General features: G+C 38.8%; 1 protein-coding gene across 1 annotated transcript in view; it reads right to left on the bottom strand.

The window, feature by feature from the left end:
* Positions 1-632: 632 nt before the first annotated feature.
* CGNL1 (cingulin like 1) overlaps positions 633-19,114 on the bottom strand; it is a 204,595-nt gene continuing 186,113 nt past the window's right edge. The window contains exons 15-19 of the mRNA XM_044665301.1: positions 9,244-9,327; positions 8,353-8,477; positions 7,884-7,992; positions 5,981-6,144; positions 633-4,005 (exon numbers count right to left, since the gene is read on the bottom strand). Of these exons, the coding sequence (XP_044521236.1) occupies positions 3,840-4,005; positions 5,981-6,144; positions 7,884-7,992; positions 8,353-8,477; positions 9,244-9,327 (648 nt within the window). The 3' untranslated portion in view covers positions 633-3,839. The remainder of the gene's footprint in view (positions 4,006-5,980; positions 6,145-7,883; positions 7,993-8,352; positions 8,478-9,243; positions 9,328-19,114) is intronic.

The following is a 19,114-nucleotide window of genomic DNA, read 5'->3' as shown; positions in this document are numbered from 1 at the left end:
ATAGGGTTTGCCCAGGGTCACAAAGCTAGGAAGTGTCTAAATCCAGATTTGAACCCAGGACCTCCTGACTCCAGGTCTGGTGCTTTATCCACTGTGCCACCTTAAGATTTATAAAATGCTTTACATATATTATTTCATCATCTTATTTGTTCTTCGCAACAGTTTTTTCCACAAGGTAGAGGCCATTTTTTATTTTAGTAACAACTCTTAAGATAGATGAGTAGAAAGAGCTAGCAATCAGGGTTACATGACTTGCTGAGAGTCATATAGCTAGGAAGTGTGTGAGGCCGGATTTGAACCCACATCCTTACATTACAACTCTAGACATGGTGCTCTATCCTCTGTGCTATGTAGTTGCCTCCCAAAAAGTCATTAACAACTATTAACATGGATTGCTACTCTCAATTATTCTCAATAATCTGATTTTCACCACATCTTCTTGGCCCCTGCTTTCTCCCAGGCATACTTGCCCTCTGGGTACTCACCTGGGCTATTTTCTGCTACTCCCTTAAGCTCTGTCTGCTAATGTCATTTCATACCCAGCCTTCTACCTGGCTCACTACTCTGCTTGACTAGTCTTTTGAGGACATGGGAAAAACTTCAGCCCTGGAGCAATAATGGAGAACCAGAAATAATGGAAGTTGATGGATATTGTTTATTGAAAAATGATCTTGGTGTTTACAGTTTCATATACATAGAGGTAGCTGCAACGAAAATCTCTTTCTGGTGACAAAGAACAGCGACTAAACTATGGCTGAGTAGAAAACTGAGCTGAACACACATCTATTGGCATTGTAAAAAGATGTTCCCAAATACAAATAATCATAAATCACACTCACACAAAAACATTTTTCTGATGATTGTCGTCACAGCATTGTGCACTGGTCCAATTGTCTCCTTTTTAAAAAAAAAAGTTAAGAACATGTTTTTCGGAGAGCTATAGAAAACATTAGTGAGAAGGTTCTTTGGGTTAGTCATTAAAGAGATACGTGGGTAAAGTAATCATTTATATATCTATATCTATAAGAGAACAAAAGAATCATGGAATTTTGGAGTTGGAGTAGACCTTATGGATCATCTAATTCTTCCTCTAGGTGATTTAGTGACTTGCTTATGTGATAGCCACTAACTACTGGCAAAACTGGTACATGGATGTGAGCTAATCACAACTATATTCAAATGGAAATAGTATGGAAATTAAATTTATTAACAGAATAGGAATTTTAAAAAATGCTACCATGAAATACTTTTGAAGCCTTCTTATCTTACAACTGGGGCTAGTCACTGCATTTATTTTCAAGGGAGAAGGTTGTCTCACCCCCTTTTCTTAATAGTCCTGCTTGGCTGGACTTAAGACACTTCTTTCCCATAAAGAGTTGCTGAGTTAATAGATATGAGTTGTCAGCCATTTAGCTGTCAGTGGGATGAGAATTCTAGTCAGGAAGAATGGCAATATTGAAGATGAAAATAGCAGGATAGTGAAGGTCATGCTGAGGAACTCTGGTATACTTACAGCAAACCCCTATTGGAAAAGATGTACACCAGATCTGGATAACTGGTACATAGAATGTGGTCATAGCATTTGTATATCCAAATCGTCACATGATTAAGGGCTCCCAGAAAAGCTAGGCTCCTAAAAACCCCAATCTCCTGAGAAGCAATTCTAGTCCTATATCTACCATAACACAATAAAAAGGAAAGAAAGTTAGAATGAGTCTCCAAAACTGCCAGGGTGTGGCTGTGAATCCTGGTTCCCATCCTTTGACAGATGGAGAAAACAGGAAGACTCACTCAAACTTCTTACAGACTTCTCGGAAGCAACATTCCTATTGGAGTCCTGCAGTCCCACAGAATTCTAGCATCAGGGGGATCGCAGGGAAGGAGGGAGAAAGGACAAGTCTATTGGGATTTCTTGTTCCTCTTACAGATAGGTACTCTGAACTCTCTTGTCTATGACCTAAGTTCTACTCCCACCCTCCAATATAGCACATGGTAACCTGGGGAAAAACATGCAGTGACCAAGTCTCATTAACTCTACCTCCTCCATCACACCTATGGCTCTTAATGTTTTCTTCCTAGGCTGAGGACTACCTTGTCTACCTTGGGGTTCCCTGACAACCTTGTTGTTATATTGGGCCAAGAGATATATGCCATATACCAGTAATAACCAACACACTACAAGGCAAAGTCTCATCCTGGATGTAAGAGAAGTGACTATTGGAAACACTAAATATACTCTATAATCTATGACAACTTTCAAGAAAGGTAATGGCAATGACCAGCCACACCTTTATCTCTTTTACCACTAAACAATCCAACCACTTTTTCACCTGATTTTTTTTTCTAACCACCGCTTTCAGAACTTTAATGGTGTCAAGGAAGAAGGATCAAGTTCCTTCTTGTCCCTAAGCCACCCAAAGGCACAGTTCTCAGAAATTAAGAGTTCTTCAGTAGCCTCTGCCTTTTTCATGGCACTATTATTTCTAGCTACCCACTTTGGAGAATGTACCAAGACCTTAGATCCTGCTCAGTCCATGTTCTACCTACTCATCCTTCAACTTCAAGACTCTCCCTTTTCCTCCCTGATTTTTGTTTCCCCTACTTTTCTTACCCTATACCCAGTTACACTTGCTTATCCTTTCTCATCTCTCCTTACTCCCATGATCCTCCTAACTCTCTCTTACCGTCTTCAAGACCCTGAATTCTTGTTTCACTCATGACCTCTCACCATTTCACCAGCTCTTGGCATCATCCCATTCATAAGCCTGGAAGGCTTGCAGAGAGGGGGCTTTCATCGGTGGCAAGGTTGCCTATACTTGCTTATACTGTACTCAGCAGCTGTTACCTACTGCTGACTGTCAGAAAGCTAAAGTTGGAAGTCAAATCCCTCCCACCCCAAAAAGTTTGAAAGTGGTGGTGTTGATATACCTATCTCAGCTTGTCATTAAATGTAAAATGTGCATTTTACATGAAAGAATGGAAACTCAATCTAGAGACAGGATGAAATAATTTGGTTTGCAGGTGGAGGGGAAAAAACAACTACCACTGACCTCTAACTATTTCTCCTCTATAAAAAGTGGCTTTTCCAAAGAACATGATGATCACTATTTGAATTCTTTCAAGATCCAGTCACTCTCTTTTTATAATGATATTCAAAATGGTCTTTAATCAGTCTTAATACTTAAAATCTAGTAGTTTCTTATTTAAAAAGATATAATACTCAATATAGATTTGCATACTTTACATATGAAATTGACCTACAAAACTTCCATGGCTTTCCAAAATGGAACAAGAGAAGTTACAGAGGTCTAGTTTAACATATTTACAACCTATACATCAGATTTCCCCAACTTAGAGTTATTAAATATAACCTATACCTATACCCTGGCATTTGGGATCATCAGATTCTAGAAGATATATCATTAAATAGAAATTATGCCCTATATCCTGTCATTTGGGATCAATAGATCAGATGGTGAAGACAATCAAATGGTGTTGGTCATAGAGGAGATAATTATTATGCTTGACCTTGGCCTCATTCGATGTTGTTGTTTTTAAACCATCTTGATTTTTTTACTCCACTAGCTGGTGCTCAAAGGGTAAGAAACCAGTGGTAAGCCCTATCTATTAGTTTTCTAAAGGTTTTATAACACAGAGTATACCTGCCTTGGATTCAAGAGTTGCTCTGCAGCTTGGCTACCCAAAGTGAGGATTGTAATACTTAAGGAAATGGCACATATTGTGAATAAAGGGGAAAGATCCCCACTCCAGATGGACCCTTTTATGCATCTGGCTCTGTTCCGCTACACTTTGGTGCCTGGTCTAGGAGGATTTACTGTTCAAACACCATGGGAAGCAGAAGTAGATTTAGTGGGATCGTTCTCCTTTGAGAACGGGTATCCCATGGGGGCTTCGTATAGACTACCCCCATCAGTACTGAAGTCGTCGTCATCATCATCATCATCATCAAGATCATCCAGCACTTTACTTGGCATCTTCTTGTGTCTGAAGACAAAAACAACTTGGTTAATAGTGCTGCAGGGCACAAGGCAAAATAATCATTATAATACTACTAGCTAACATTTCTATAATATTTTAAAGTCTGCAAAGCATTTTAAATGTATTATTTCATCATCTGATCTTGATAACCACTCTGGGAGGTAGGTGCATAATATTATGAACCCCATTTTACAGATGAAGAAACTGAGGCAGGCTATGGCTAGTAAGAGACTGAACTCAAAAATCTTCCAAATCCAAGTCCAGCCTTCTATCCACTATACTACCTCCTAACTAAATATACATATATGTGCAAATATATATGTATATATAACTATACATATATATTTAGACACTGCATAGAATGGCATAGGACATCATTGGGGAACCTTTTCAGAGTTCAAATGGCCAGAGGGCAAATTCAAGCTGCCTGTGAGCCCCCAAATTACAAGAGAGAGCTGAGGGAGAAAGTGCTTGCTTTGGGTGGCTGGACAGAGGTGTGGGGCATGCAAAAAAATGTCCTCGGGCACTGGGAAGAAGGGGAACAGAGTGAGTGACTCCCCAAGTGCCAGCTCTGAACAAATGCTACATCTTCACCAACACTGTATATGGTGTGAAGAACTGTCTCTTATGTCAGATGTCCTGGGTTTCAATAAGCCTATGATGCTTATTACTTGTGTGACTTTGTAAAAGTTAACCCCTGAGGCCTCAGTTTCCTTAATTACAAAATAAGTGTTTCGGACTAAGTGGCCTCTGTTCCAGCGCTATGATTCTGTAAATATTCAGTGAATAGGTTCTCAATCTCAGATTCCATCACGACAGCTGACAAGAGATATCTGATTTATTAAATAGGGCCCCAGGGTTGGGTTGAGAGACCCAGATTCTAGCACCATCACCAGCATATGAGATTTGTAACTATTGAGTCCTTCTGTGGAACTAGTCTTCTGCCTTCCTCCCTCAAAAGACCAGGTAGAAACCGAAAAGCATAGCATACTTCTCATCGTTGGGTCTATTAGGAGTGCATATGATGGATCATTATTCCAAGAAAACTGCTGCTTATAAAAATTCCCCTAAGATCACAAATGCCATCATAAGTTTCTGGACACAACACCTCAACACCTGTTATACAACTGTTCTTGAGCTAAGAAAAGATTACTGACACAAATTTATGTCACTATCACCTTATCCAGAGAGCATTAGTTTGTTGGCTTAATTCCCTCAGTCATGATGCAGTCAACAAGTTTAGGCCTTAGAAAATAATTCCCATGATCCTGTTTTCGCCCAACCTTGCATCCTAAGTAGAAATAACATAGTATGATAAAAAGAATATAAGACTTGAAGCATAAAAATATAGTTTTGAATCCCACTAAGACAATAGAAATCACAACCACTCAAAGCCTCAGTTTCTTCATCTGTAAAATGTAAAACTATCTTATAAATAGTATATAAATATGAGTTATTATCATTAAAGGGAAGGTTCCTTCCCAGAGATGGCCTTGGGTTACCAGAACCATGCAACTCTAGATTCAATAACCAAGTCATGATTATAAATATAAATAAAAAAATAAACACAAGTATCCCTTCCACATTGTGGGGTTATAGGTACAACTCCACCACAATCTGGAAAATTTTTTAGCCCTTCTTTCATACTCGAGAAGAAGTCTGAATTTTCCCTTTATCGTTGATGGGGTGTACATGTATGAGTTTACTAAATTTTTTTTAAAATATCTCTACATTTCTAGCCTTTGTGTGTCATCTGCTGGTTTTCATGTTCTTTTTGCAAAATTTAACTTTTAACTTTTTTTTTAACTTTAAAAAATAGTGTTTATACATATGGTGTTAAAAGACAAACTATATTGATATCATGATACTATACATGTATTTGATACATTTCTGAGTGCATTTGTGAGGATTAAACAGGACAATGTGTGACATTGCTCTAAAGAAGTTTATGATGATGGGCCAAGTCAATGAATGCTCCTACCTTAAGTTCTTCTTCATGTTGTTGAGTTGCCCCTGGAGCTGCTCATTTACATCCATCTGTTCTTCCAGCTCTCTCTGAAGCTTCTTTTTTGAACTTTCTAGCCTGTCAATCTCTTCTTCTGCTTCTTCAACCTGGCGCTTCATTGCTTTTAAACGTAAGCTCAGCTGGAGAGGGGGAGGGAGGGAGAAAGAAATAGAGAGGGAGAGAGAAAATGAGAATACCAATAAATCCAACTGGCACCGCTTCACCTAAACTGGGTGGGGAAAGAGATTTCTGGCCCCAGCCCCATTCCCCCATATCCTCTAACAATAGCGAAGATCCAATAATGCCTGAAAAGTCTATATCCATTCTCAGGAGAAAGGAAGAGACAAAATTCTCAAGGTTCATGACAACCCAGGATAATCAGTTTTGTCTTTTTAAAACTTTAATTTTAAAAAAAATTAACAAAAATCTTTTTATCTCCTTCCTATCTTCTTCCCATTGAGGGGAGGGAGAAAACACTCTTGCAACAAATATTCTGATAAAAAAAATTCCATATAGACCATGTCCAAAAAATGTTTCAATGTGCTTCTTTCTATCAGAAAGAGGGCAGAATGTTTTTTGTTGTTGTTTTTGGTTTTTTTTATCATGGATCCACTGTGATTGTAGATGGTCTTTGTATTGAACAGAGAAGAGTTCTTAAGAGTTTCAAAGTTAATTTGTCTTTACAAATGTTCTTGTTATACTTTAAATTGTTCTCCTGGTTCTATTTACTTCACTTTGTATCAGTTCGTACAAATCTTTTCAGGATTATCTGAAACCATCCCTTTGGCTATTTTTCTAGTACAATGGTATTACATTAATGTACCATACTTTGGTCAGCCACTCCCCAACTGATGAGCATCCCCTTAGTTTCCACGTCTTTGTCACTACAAAGAGAGCTTCTACAAATATTTTTGTACACATGGCTCCTTTTCCTTTCCTGTTCTTTAGAGTTTGGGAGGGTAAAAGCCTTGTACCAGTAGGTTGGCTTTTTAAAAACCAAGCCCCCAATTTTTTTCACTAGACTGTCAAGATCTTTACTAAAGGAATGTTGAAAGGTTGGTTTGGGTTGCTTTTCCCTTCACATCTCACCCTCTGTCAGTTGCTGCCAGGTTTAGGTAGATATTATAGATCCTGCTGTTAAATGCACAGCAGTGGTCTCGGCTGGATCAGGCCAGCTGCCTTCCCTCTACCTAATTAGTCTTGAGGGGAAGGATAGTAAAATCATGGTGAGTGAGCTTCATCATTCCAGCTGTCATTTATGGAAACAAAGTGCCCAGTCAGCAATTCTGTGAAGGTGACTTGAGCTTTGGTCCAGGTTCCCAGAAGATACAATGCCTCCAGGAATAATGTGTCATCTTCTTTTTCTACCCTTCCTTCCTCTCAGGACTTCAGAACTATTTGCAGGACAGGCCAGCTTCCTCTCAGTCATAAGTCTGATATAGTAGAAAATACACTGACTTGAATTAGAGGACCAGTATTCAAATTCTGCCTCTGTTTATTACCTGTGTATAATTTAACTTTCCTAGGTCTCAGTTTCCTCATTTGTAAAATGAAAGGACTGGACTGGATGGCATCCGAGGTCCCTTACAGTTCTAGTTCAATAATGAGGATTTATTGAGAGGAACCAACTCATAGTCAACTTTACTTGTCTCCCTATTACCTCAAATATATCTTATTTACTAAAGATTCAAGGACACTACTAGAGAAGTTTACATATCATTGCTTAGGGGGGGAAAAGGTAAAAAACAAAAGGTTTTGATTTTCCCATAAAATGTGCCTGGAGAATGGGCCCTAAGGATCTACCAAGTTTTCTGTATCTAATACTTCTCACCCTGAAAACCATGGTTATCAGATCCTAAAGGCATAAACTTCCTCTTACCTGGTCTTTTTGGTCAGTTAGAGAGAGATGCTCATCATCTACTTGCATCACCAACTCCTTCACTTTCCTTTCCAGTCTTCTATTGGTCAGCTGAAGATTAGCTCTGTCCCTGAAAAATTGGGGAAGGAGAAAGGAGAGCTAATGTCACTCCATAAAACCAGCTACCTCAACACACTAGATTGTCTGGCTCTAAGATGAGGCAAAGTGAAGGGATCAGCCACTGTAAACCAATTGGCTCAGTTCAGAACCGAGTTAAGGAAGTCAAACATAGCAAATAGATTAGATTAGACCAAATGATTTCAAAGATTACTTCTAGTTCTAAGCTGTATGACAACTTCTGTGAGACTCAAGAGAGAATGTATGTAACGTGCTTTGCATTAAAGCATTATATAAATGTGAGATGTTACTATTACTACAAGCATGGGGTTTGCTACAAGCTGCTGTATGGTAGTAGTCCCACCATGTTTACCTCTCTTCATTCTCCAGTCTGTCTTCTAGCTCTGAGATCCTGGCTTCCATCTGCACCACTAGTCCTTCTTTACTAGATCTATATGAACCTTCCAGGTGAACCATCCGGCTCTTTAGATCCTTGTTCTGGAAACAGAAATATTGCATGTAATCCAATTTTACTAGAGCATAACATATATGAAAAAAATTTAATGAGAGATAAGATAGGCTGCCAAGAGTCTTAGAAGTCAGGTTAAGACATCTGAATTTCATTTAGGAAACAACAAGGAGCCAATGAAGATTCCCAAGTGGAGGAATGGCATGACTATATCTTGAGAGCATAGGCACAAAGCTTTCTTTCAACAGAATTCTTAGAATATTAGGTACAATTAGGTGTGTAATAAATATTTTCAGATATGACAAGTGAAGGATTTGGTGACCAGAAAAGTTGAGAATTGAACAAAGGGTTCTGGAAGGCAAGAGGATGAAGGATTTACTTTTAAGAGTGGAATCGTAGACATGCATTCTATCTAAGACTTAAGATTTACAAATATACCATTTGGATGTTAAAGCAACACATGTGGTACCCTTTGGTTTCCAAAATAACAGAAAACAAATCCTTAGCCTCAGTCAAACTAATAGTGAGGCATCTAAGTGGACAACAATTTACTCAGTAAATTAACAAGTGATAGCGATACTACCGATCATTCTTTGCAATTCATATTTGTACATCTAATTACATTAATGAATCTCGTTATATCATAGGTCTATAATTAGAAAGGAGAGAGCAGGGGAGCTTCAAGTCAAAATTTCAAGGCAGCCTATCTTATCTCTCATAACCTCTACAGATACAGGAATGCATCAGTCAATGAGGAAGAGAGATCCCTTTGTATGATCTAGCTAGAGCCCATACCTGTCTCTCCAGGGAAATCTTGTCACATTCCAGATCTTGCCTTACAGCTCTCTCTTGGAGCAGTTCACTTCTCATTTGTTCAATCTACAATAGAAAGAAATAACCAGTACTTATCATGTTGATCTCAGTAATTTCTTTTTTGTCTTCCTAAATAAAACCCAAACTCTATAGGTCAGTGAGCTTGTTCCTACAGCCTTTAAGTCAAAATTCTGTTAACTAACTGACATTATAACAGCCCAAAGAGTCTTGGACCTTATCTTCCTGTAGGGATGCAGACCTTGTCTAAGGTTACACCAGGTAAGAACCCTACGAGGATAAATAAAGCTTTCTCCTAGGTCCCAACCACCCCCAGGTTTGGAAAAGCACAGAAATACAGAGATGGTCTCAGAAATCAGCAAACAAGACAAAGGGTGAAAAAAAGCCAAATTTCTGGATTCTCAGCAACTAGAACAGAGGTCAGTCTAGACCCTGAACAAAAGCCTCCACTGAGACCCGTCCAAGTAAAAATGGTTTACTGGAGTCTGCTATTACCCTCGTTGAGGCTATATTTGAACTCAGACCTTCTTAACTCCAGGCCAGGTGCTCTTTCCACTGCATTGCCTAGATGCTCCATCATCATAGCATTATTACAGACTTAGAACTGGAAGGAACCTCTTTTGAGGTCACTGAGTCTAACTCCCCCATATTGCAGATGAGGAACTGAGGCCCAAAGGAATAAATGGTCACACAGTTTGTAAGGGGCAAACTCTGACTTTAAATTCAGTGATTTTTCCCATGAGCCATACTGCTTCCCATTTAGTTGGTGATTACACAGAGGGAGGACTTTCAGGCATAGAGAATAGTCTGGTAGAGAAGCCAGAGAGTACCTGAGACATGAGTATTTAAACAACAAAAACATACCATCTCTTCTACCTCTGACTAATAGTCTTCTAAATCAGGGACCAGTTAGCACAGGGGGCTTTCTCTCCAGCTACTAACTAAAAACAGTGCAAATGAGCTCAGTAAAACAGCCAACGTAAGAAGTAAGTCAAAATGAAATATTCCAGTCACTGTTAGGGAATCCTATTTAACAGTGAAAAAATGCTAACAATGCAAAGGTTCAGCAAACAGAGCACATAAAATTCTGCCTGGGGTCACTTTTCTCCCTCTGATTGCCTAAAAATCCATCCCGTTAATCACATGTAGAAACAAGGTCACTCAAATGATTCCTATCCATCTTATATAAATACAAACTCCACAGTAATGAATGCAAACACACGGCAGGGCTCTGCTCCAGATGCAGCTTCTGGATGGGAGACAGCATTCCAGAAGATGAAGGTCATCAGAACTGCTGGGCAGAAAAGGTTAGCACCCAGAGGATGGCCCTCCTGGTCATAATTGTTCTACTCTGGTCTTGAAATTGGAAGCCAGGGGGCTTCTTTTAGAGGGAGTCGAACTTTTCACTAAGTTAATTTTCACATACTTATTGAATATCTAATATGCTCAGAGTCCTGTGGGGAATAAAAAGATTACTATAACACAGTCCCCAACACCAATCGCCTTTTCTAGTAGGAAGATAAAAAGTAGAGCCAAACAACTATGCTCCAAGTGTGAACAAAATGTTGTTAAGAGTTAAGGGGAGGAAGGGACCATTTCAGGGTGGAATGATTTCAGAGAATCCTTCACCACATAAGGAAAGATGATGTGAAGAAGCCTTTGAGAAATGAAGAATTTCAAAAGGAAAAAATAGGAGTGGGGGTGGGAGTGGAGATTCCAGAAGTAGGGGACTAGCAAAGAAAAAAAAAAGGTATGAAAACATATAATATGTCTGAGGAATGGTCCTGGAATACAGAGTATACACTGGAAATATGGAGCAGGCTGAGGCCTAGAGGATACTAGGCAGACATTTGCATAGATGTAACAATTGAAACTATAATAATGGATAAAAAGCTTATAGTTAGGAAAGAGAAACAGTGGAATTCTCAAAGGGTGGGGGTTGGGGGGGAAAGATCATTTAGTAAAGTAGGAGATTCAAGAAACTTTTGAGACAAAAAGGTTACAGTACTGGAAAGAAGGAGAAGATAGTCAGTAGAAGAATGAAGGAAAGGAAGGTAAAGTTAAGAGTAGAAACCTTTTGGTCACACAGAGAGGTAACCATTGGTGATTTTCAAAAGGGCTCTATTTTGCTAGGGAGGTTGAGTTATAAGGCAACTGGTAGTGGATGGATTAAAGAAAGAATGAGGAGTATATATAATATTACATATTGATATTGTACTTTCTTTAGGGTTTACAACCCTATGAATTAAGTAGTGAATGTCATCTCCATTTTACTGATGACATAGCTAGAGGAAAGGGACAAAATATAGGGCACACATAGGAGGGTTAGCATCAGAGTAGTGGTTTCCAGTGTTATTTTGTTCCTTGAACCCCCTTTTAAAATATGTTGTGAATCCACAGGATAACTTAATATAATTATAATATTCTACTGTTATTTACTGATTAAGGTGTCACTAAAGAACTTTTATCCTTGGATCACAGTTGAGAACCCCAATGGGGTGGGACATTAGAAGAAAAGGAATGAAGTGTATTCAGATATTGATGTGAAGACAAGGGTAGCTGGGCAATTGTGATGCCTAAATCTAGTTTAAAAAAAAAAGAGAAGAGGTGAGGCTGTCAGTCAGTGAACAAATATTTGCTTATTTTGTTTAAGAGGGAGGAAAGGTAGGACTGGAGTGTTGAGAATTTCTGCCACAGCTGCTGTGGGAAAGAGCTAGAGAAAACTCAGTACAGTACAATAGAAAAAACATTAGTCTGGGAGACATAGGTTCTAGCCTAAGCCTATAATCAGTACAATCTAGAGAAAATTGCCTTAATCCCTCTGGGCAACATTATTTCCTTATTTGTAAAAAGAGGAGAAAGGTAATTAGGTGGCCTAGGTGATGGAGAGCCAGGTCTAATGATGAGAGGTCCTAGGTTCAAATCTGTCCTTAGACATTTCCTAGCTGTGTGACCCTGGGCGAGTCACTTACCATCTCTTCTGCCTTGGAATGGATACTTAGTATATAGATTCTAAGACAGAAGGAAAGGGTTTAAAAAAAAAAGGGAATGAGAATTTTCCTCTTGGACTTTTGTCTAAGATCAAGTCTGTAAAACTAGATAATATTTCAGGTCTAGGATTCCATAAAACAGCAAGAGAAGAATAAAAGGACTGCTGAGTGATTACAAAGATCCTCTTGAAATTAGAAGGTATGATTTCAGTGATAAATTCACAGATTTGCAAGTTCCTCATCTTTCCACAGTGGTGTTATGTGATTCAGGAGTAGACAAAGCCAAAGGCTGGCATTTGAGCCATTAGATACAGCAAAAGGTCAATAGGGCAATATAATTGTGATGAGGGAACTATTCTAATCACTGAATCTAGACTAAGAATGGAACTAAATATAAAAGTCAGAAGGGGGCTAACCAACAAAAGACAGTTTAACCAGACAAGGCTACCATATGCCTGTGAAAGGAATTATTAGATCACTTCTAGTCTTTTTGTCTATGAAGACTGTCAAAAATTAGTGGGCAATGAATACTCTAAATGTACTCTAACCTCAGAGCTAGAGTCTCAGGACCAGAGATGTAAAAAACTAGTATGGTACCAGAACTGGGAGGTATCAGAACATCTTTTGCAATGAAGCAATAACTAGCAAAACAGAAAGATGTCTCAATTGGTCTTGCCTAGGACAGAATCTTCTCTCCTCTGATACTCTGGGGTGCCTGTCCTGGATGACACCAGGAAATGAACCGTATCCTATGATGGTGAATTCTGACAGATGGTGCATAGCACAGGGCTATACATTCTGAATAACTTGGGCATTCCCAGAACTGACCAATCAATAATTTGAGAGGGGTTGAATGATCTGGACTTGCTCCAAATTCACTGCCTGTGACTCTCCTGGGCTGTTCTGGTACTAACCTACTCCTGTGTCTGCCTTGTCTTTTGGCCCACTGTTTTCCCATTGTTTCAACAAGAGAATCTGTGACTGGAACTGCTCAGATTGCTTCTACCCTAATGCTTAGTCCTTTGTGCTCTGTTTACCCCATTCCTCCCCTCTTAAAAGCAATGAAAATTTTGAGCTAAAAACAACCTAGTTAAATTAAAAAGAATAAAACAACTGCAGCTTAAGGCAACAGTTATCACAGCTGGATTTAAAGTATGCTAAACACCATGCATTATGATGAGAAATAACAGTATCAGATTCATCCAGGTTTCATTTCAGAGGCACCAGTGGCCTTTGCCAGCTTTCAGGATTAGAAGCAGCTGCATATTTGGCTAATGAAAAGCCAGAAATATTTATGATCACTAATAACAATATTTAGCCCCATCACCTGTGTTTACCATTGGGCTGCAATGAGTTTAGGAAATTTACACTTCTTACCAATATTGTATGCGATACCTGCTCATGAAGAGAAAAAAAAAATTAACATTAACTGACTGCACACACCAGGTTTTTCAAGCAGCTGACTCAACAAGAGGCAGATTTGAGGCGGGGATAAAGTTAATAAAAACTTTGATCCTTCATTCATTGCAAGGGGGGAGACTTCATTTCTACATTCTCATTTACTGGCCTCGGCCACCTGGTGCTGACGGAGGAGCAGGTGTGTGCCAGACCCCCGGGATCACTTTCTGGAAAGTGACTGTGGCAGCTCCAGCAACTTTATCCGCCTGTATTGACTCTATGATTGCCATGGCAACTGGGCAGCCTCAATAGGCTCCTGGAAAGAACTCGGAAGCCACCCGATGGTTTGGGATTGGTATTTTTCATTCTGCCTGCCAAGTGATTAGGGCTGGATGAATATCTTTCCATTGGGCTGGGGCTTTCTGGTCTCTGTTGCAAACAGAAAATTTCTCTTCTCAACCATAGCTGTTTTATTAACTGCCTACACTCACTGGCACTGCAGATAGATAAAGGTAAACTGCATGATGATCCAGGGAACTCGCATATTGAGCATATTTAGAAATGCACTGAAATGCATTTTCCTTTCAGAGTTTACAACTTTTACCAAAAGTAAACTATAAACTCTATATGGAAGCAAATACTATTGGGCCCAAAATCTTTCTCTTTAAATGAAGGGTGGCCATATGAAGGATTAAAAAAAAAACAAACCTTACTTTCTATCTTAGAAGCCATATTAATTATCAGTTCCAAGGCAGAATAGATTTTGTTTATTTGTTTTTTAATTTTAATTTGGAATATTTTCCCTAGTTACATGTTTCATGTTCTTTCCCTCTCCCCTAATCCCCCTTAGCCAGCACACAATTTCACTGGGTTTTACATGTATGTCTCTGTGTTCTCCTGGATCTACTCCTTTCACTCTGCATCAATTCCTGGAGGTCTTTCCAGTTCACATGGAATTCCTCCAGTTCATTATTCCTTTGAGCACAATAGTATTCCATCAGCAACAGATACCACAGTTGGTTCAGCCATTCCCCAATCGAAGGACATTTTCTCATTTTCCAATTTTTTGCCACCACAAAGAGCACGGCTATAAATATTTTTGTACAAATCTTTTTTCTTATTATCTCTTTGGTGCTATGGCTGGATCAAAAGGCAGATAGTCTTTTAAAGCCCTTTGAGCATAGTTCCAAATTGACATCCAGAATGGTTGGATCAGTTCACAACTCCACCAGCAATGCATTAATGTCCCAATTTTGCCACATCCCCTCCAACATTCATTACTCTTCCCTGCTGTCATTTTAGCCTATCTGGTAGGTGTGAGGTGATACCTCAGGGTTGTTTTGATTTGCATTTCTCTAATTATTAGAGATTTAGAACACTTTCTCAGGTGCTTATTCATAGTTTTGATTTCTTTATGCCTATTCATGTCCCTTGCCCATTTATCGATTGGGGGATGGCGTGATTTTTTGTACAATTGATTTAGCTCAAGGCAGAAGAGCTTTAAGGGCTAAACAACTGAGGATAAGTGACTTGCCAAGTCCCACAGCTAGGAAATAAGAGGCCAGATCTGAACCCAGTTCTTTTGATTGCAGAGTGAGTATTCTGTTAGGGTCTAAAGCAATGGTTAGCAACCTTTTTGGCCATGAGAGCCATAAACTCCTGTGGAAGGAGGAGGATAGAGGTGGAAGGTGCTGGAATATGGGGTGGGGGCTGAAGGGCCCCCTGGGGCACATCCTGGGGCTCTGCCCAGACTGGCAGGTTGGGAGGTGATGCCAGATATGGCTCAAGAGCCATACGTTGCCGACCCCTGATCTAAAGGATAGCTTTCAAAAGTCAAATTTAGGAACAATAGAAGTTATAATTAAAGGGAAAATTTTTTTTTCATTAAGGTAAGGAGGGACATACATGTAGAAGAATGAAGGGAAGAGTGAAGGTTAGCATTCTTTGTTTCACTGTTCTGTGGGTTTACCATTATTTCATTTAGAGAGAAGTGGGTGGCACAATGGATTGAAAACTATATCAGGAGTCAGATAGACCCAAGTTCAAATTCAGATTCAGACACTTACTGGGTGAAACTACTTACTAACCTGGACAAGAGATTTAACTTTTGTCCACCTCAGTTTTCTCATCTATGAATGGGGAATCTCATAGTACCTATCCCTCAGGGTCATTATATGAATAAATGAGATGATATTGGTATAGCACCTTACAGACCTTAAAGTATCATATAAGTGATAGCTATTTAAAAAAAATCTAATTAATGAGTCAAATCCCTGCTTTTCAACATTTGAAGAAGCTCATTCTTTGGCCCTAATAGGTATATCAGAAACCCTCTTAGGGGAAAAATATCCTTAGCTGAGAAAACAAACTCTGACTCCAGTTAGAGGACTCTGTAAAGGTAAAAAGTTCTGGAAAATGAACTCATCTGGACAAAATTTCAATCCACACCTTCATGCCAGCTAGTTGGATCTGAAAGGAAAATCCAAGTGTCTAAGATGTCTGGAAAACTTATCTCCTAATTAGAATTTCTGGTCACCTGGCTCAAGCCAAACTGAACACAGATATTCCACATTCACAGGAGGAGGGAAAAGCTGATGCCTTGCAAGAGACTGCTCTCAGCTTTCCATTTGTTTTTTGTTTTTAAATCTGAATCTAGGTCTTATTTTCTTTTTTAAAACTATCTTTCTTATTATGATCTTAACCAACAAAAATAAACATGAATATTTCAATAAAAAGCAGAAGAGGACTTCATATGAAACTGTGACCTGTTATACCATTTGTTTTTAAATAAAAATTTAAAAAACTTTTTATGAATCTTTTTTTTGGGCAGTCTACATTTTAGCTAATCTACATTTGCCCCAGTATTTTTCCTTTCTCCTCTACATATAGTCTATTGTTGTTTGTTAAATATATATATATATATAAATAAATTTAATATGATGGTAACAAAACCAACCTGCTTGGTCCCTTCTGAACTTTCTTCTGCTCCCTTCTGTGCATTATTTCAATGTTTAACTCTCTTTTTCCATAAGCTGAAATAAATTCTAATCCCAACATTTAAAAGGCTTTCACTTAATGTTAAGCTACCTGCTAAGCCAAAGCATGCCAGATGATATAGGATTAACTGTGGCCCTCACATGGCACATACATTTCTGACCCTTAGTTTCATCATCTATAAAATGGGGCTAATGACACTTGGACTATTTACCATGACTATTATGGAAACATTTTATAAATCTCAAAATGCCCAATAATGTGAATTATTACTATCTATTAAAGAAGGAACTCAAAACCAAAGTGTTCTTTGCATTGTCACAAGAACTTAAGAGACTTCTCAGCCACAATAAAAAATTTAGTTTGGCCTATTATGTTATATTTGGATTTTTTCCAACTGGGTGGTTTGGGGTTTTTATTTAGCCACTTCATTAAATTAGTGCAGCTCACAAGAGGCATCCTGCTGGCATGAGTCTGAAATGCAAGGATAGACATGGTTGATTCGGCATGGATAAGGCCACATAGAAGAAGTCTCCTTTGCGCTGAAGAGCAAAAGCAAATGATAAAAGCCCCCATTCCTTTATATAGTAATTTCAGGCTGACTATGAGAAAGGACTATAAAGGCAACTGTATCAAGCTCTGATTTAGTGTCCCTAAAAGATTTCATAATATCTGTCATTTCTACAGAGAATACTTTTAAAAGTCAGGAACTACCTCCACAGAAAGGTGCCTTTGTAAAAGATTTTGACCAATCAATCAATAGAAATGCATTAAGTGCATATGATGTGCCAGACACTGTGCTAAGCTCCAGGGATATAGAGATAGCATGCTAAAGTAGAAAGGGAATTGGATCTAGTCAGAAGGTCTGTGTTCAAATCCTGACTGTGTCAAGGGATTCCTTGTCCAAGATAGAGGCTTGAACTCTCAGAGGTTCCAAAGCGGAAGAGTGGAAAGGGCAAGGCAATGGGGGTTAAGTGACTTGCCCAGGGTCACACACAGCTAGGAAATGTCTAAGGCCAGATTTGAACCTAGGACCTCACATGGCTGGGTCTGGCTCTCAATCTACTGAGCCATCTAGCTGCCTCTAAACAAGAGGTTCCATTTCTTTATCTCTATAGTAGGGACAAAAATTCTTGTACAATGCATAAACCACAGAGATGGTTGAAGGATTAACTAAGGTAATATTAGAGAGGCAACAAGTAATTAGTAATTACTTCAATGTAACAGGCATCGTGCTAAGTACTGGGATTATAAGGAAAGGCAAAAACAGTCTTGGGAGGCAGCTGGGTAGCTCAGTGGATTGAGAGTCAGGCCTAGAGATGGGAGGTCCTAGGTTCAAATCTGGCCTCAGACACTTCCCAGCTGTGTGACCCTGGGCAAGTCACTTGACCCCCACTGCCTACCCTTACCAATCTTCTGCCTAAGAGCCAATACACAGAAGTTAAGGGTTAAAAATAAAATAAAATTAAAAAAAAAAAAGTCTTGGCTCTCAAGAACTTTGTAACAGTAAAGCATTAAAAAAAACTGAAGTTATCTTACCTATCTCCAGAGGCTACCATCACTGTTATCCAAAAGTATTCTCTTTTTTTTTTTAAGCAGGGTTTTGTTTTGTTTTTTAAATTGGAGTTAGACACCTACTAAGTGTCTAAGGTTAGATTTGAATTTCAGGTCTTTCTGACCCCAAAACTTGTGTTCTTACCCACTGCCCAACTGAAAGTCTCTCAACATTTCACATTGTTTCAGTTCATCCATGACATGTATACTAAGGATTATAGAACATAAGTTACAATTGTTATGTTTTTACTCTTGTATCTCTAGGTCCTGATGCACATAATTAGCACTTCATAAAAACAGTTGCTGAATTGAAAATAACAAAGCTCAGGCACATGAACAAATTCCTACCAGTCTGCATTGCCCAGTCCATGGCAACACCAGTTCAAGGACCATAATGACCTCGTCATGTAATTTTACAATATACGTCAGTTCTTTTTCTGTCCATGTCTATACAAAGTCAGAGTGAGTGACTTTATGTTTACCTAGTAAGTTGCTGGTAAATTGTATCACTTCACACACTTAAAGAATTACTCAGTAACACCTACAAAACAGAGTATCCAGTCCTCTTTCTAGTATATAGCCAAATATATTTTTCCAATTTTATTCAGTATTCCTTTGTTAAGCATTTACTAGAAGCAAAATTCTTTTTTAAAGCCCTACTTTGATGCCTCATCTTGCTGGGAAGGTAATCCAGGTTTATGAAGTCAGTGCCAAAAAAGCGTAAGTCCTGGTGGGTCCTAGCATGCTGGAAGGGCCAATAAGGAAGGTCAATAAGGGATATGTTTATATTTACTGACTGAGGACCAACATTGTTAATATCAGAAAGGGTCATTAACAGGTGATTGGCTACTACTTCATCACTGTTTTTAAGCAACATGAAGATTGCTAAGAAAGAAAGA

Source organism: Gracilinanus agilis, chromosome 2 (assembly GCF_016433145.1).
Source record: "Gracilinanus agilis isolate LMUSP501 chromosome 2, AgileGrace, whole genome shotgun sequence".
NCBI lineage: Eukaryota > Metazoa > Chordata > Mammalia > Didelphimorphia > Didelphidae > Gracilinanus > Gracilinanus agilis.
This window is presented reverse-complemented; position numbering and strand designations above follow the sequence as displayed.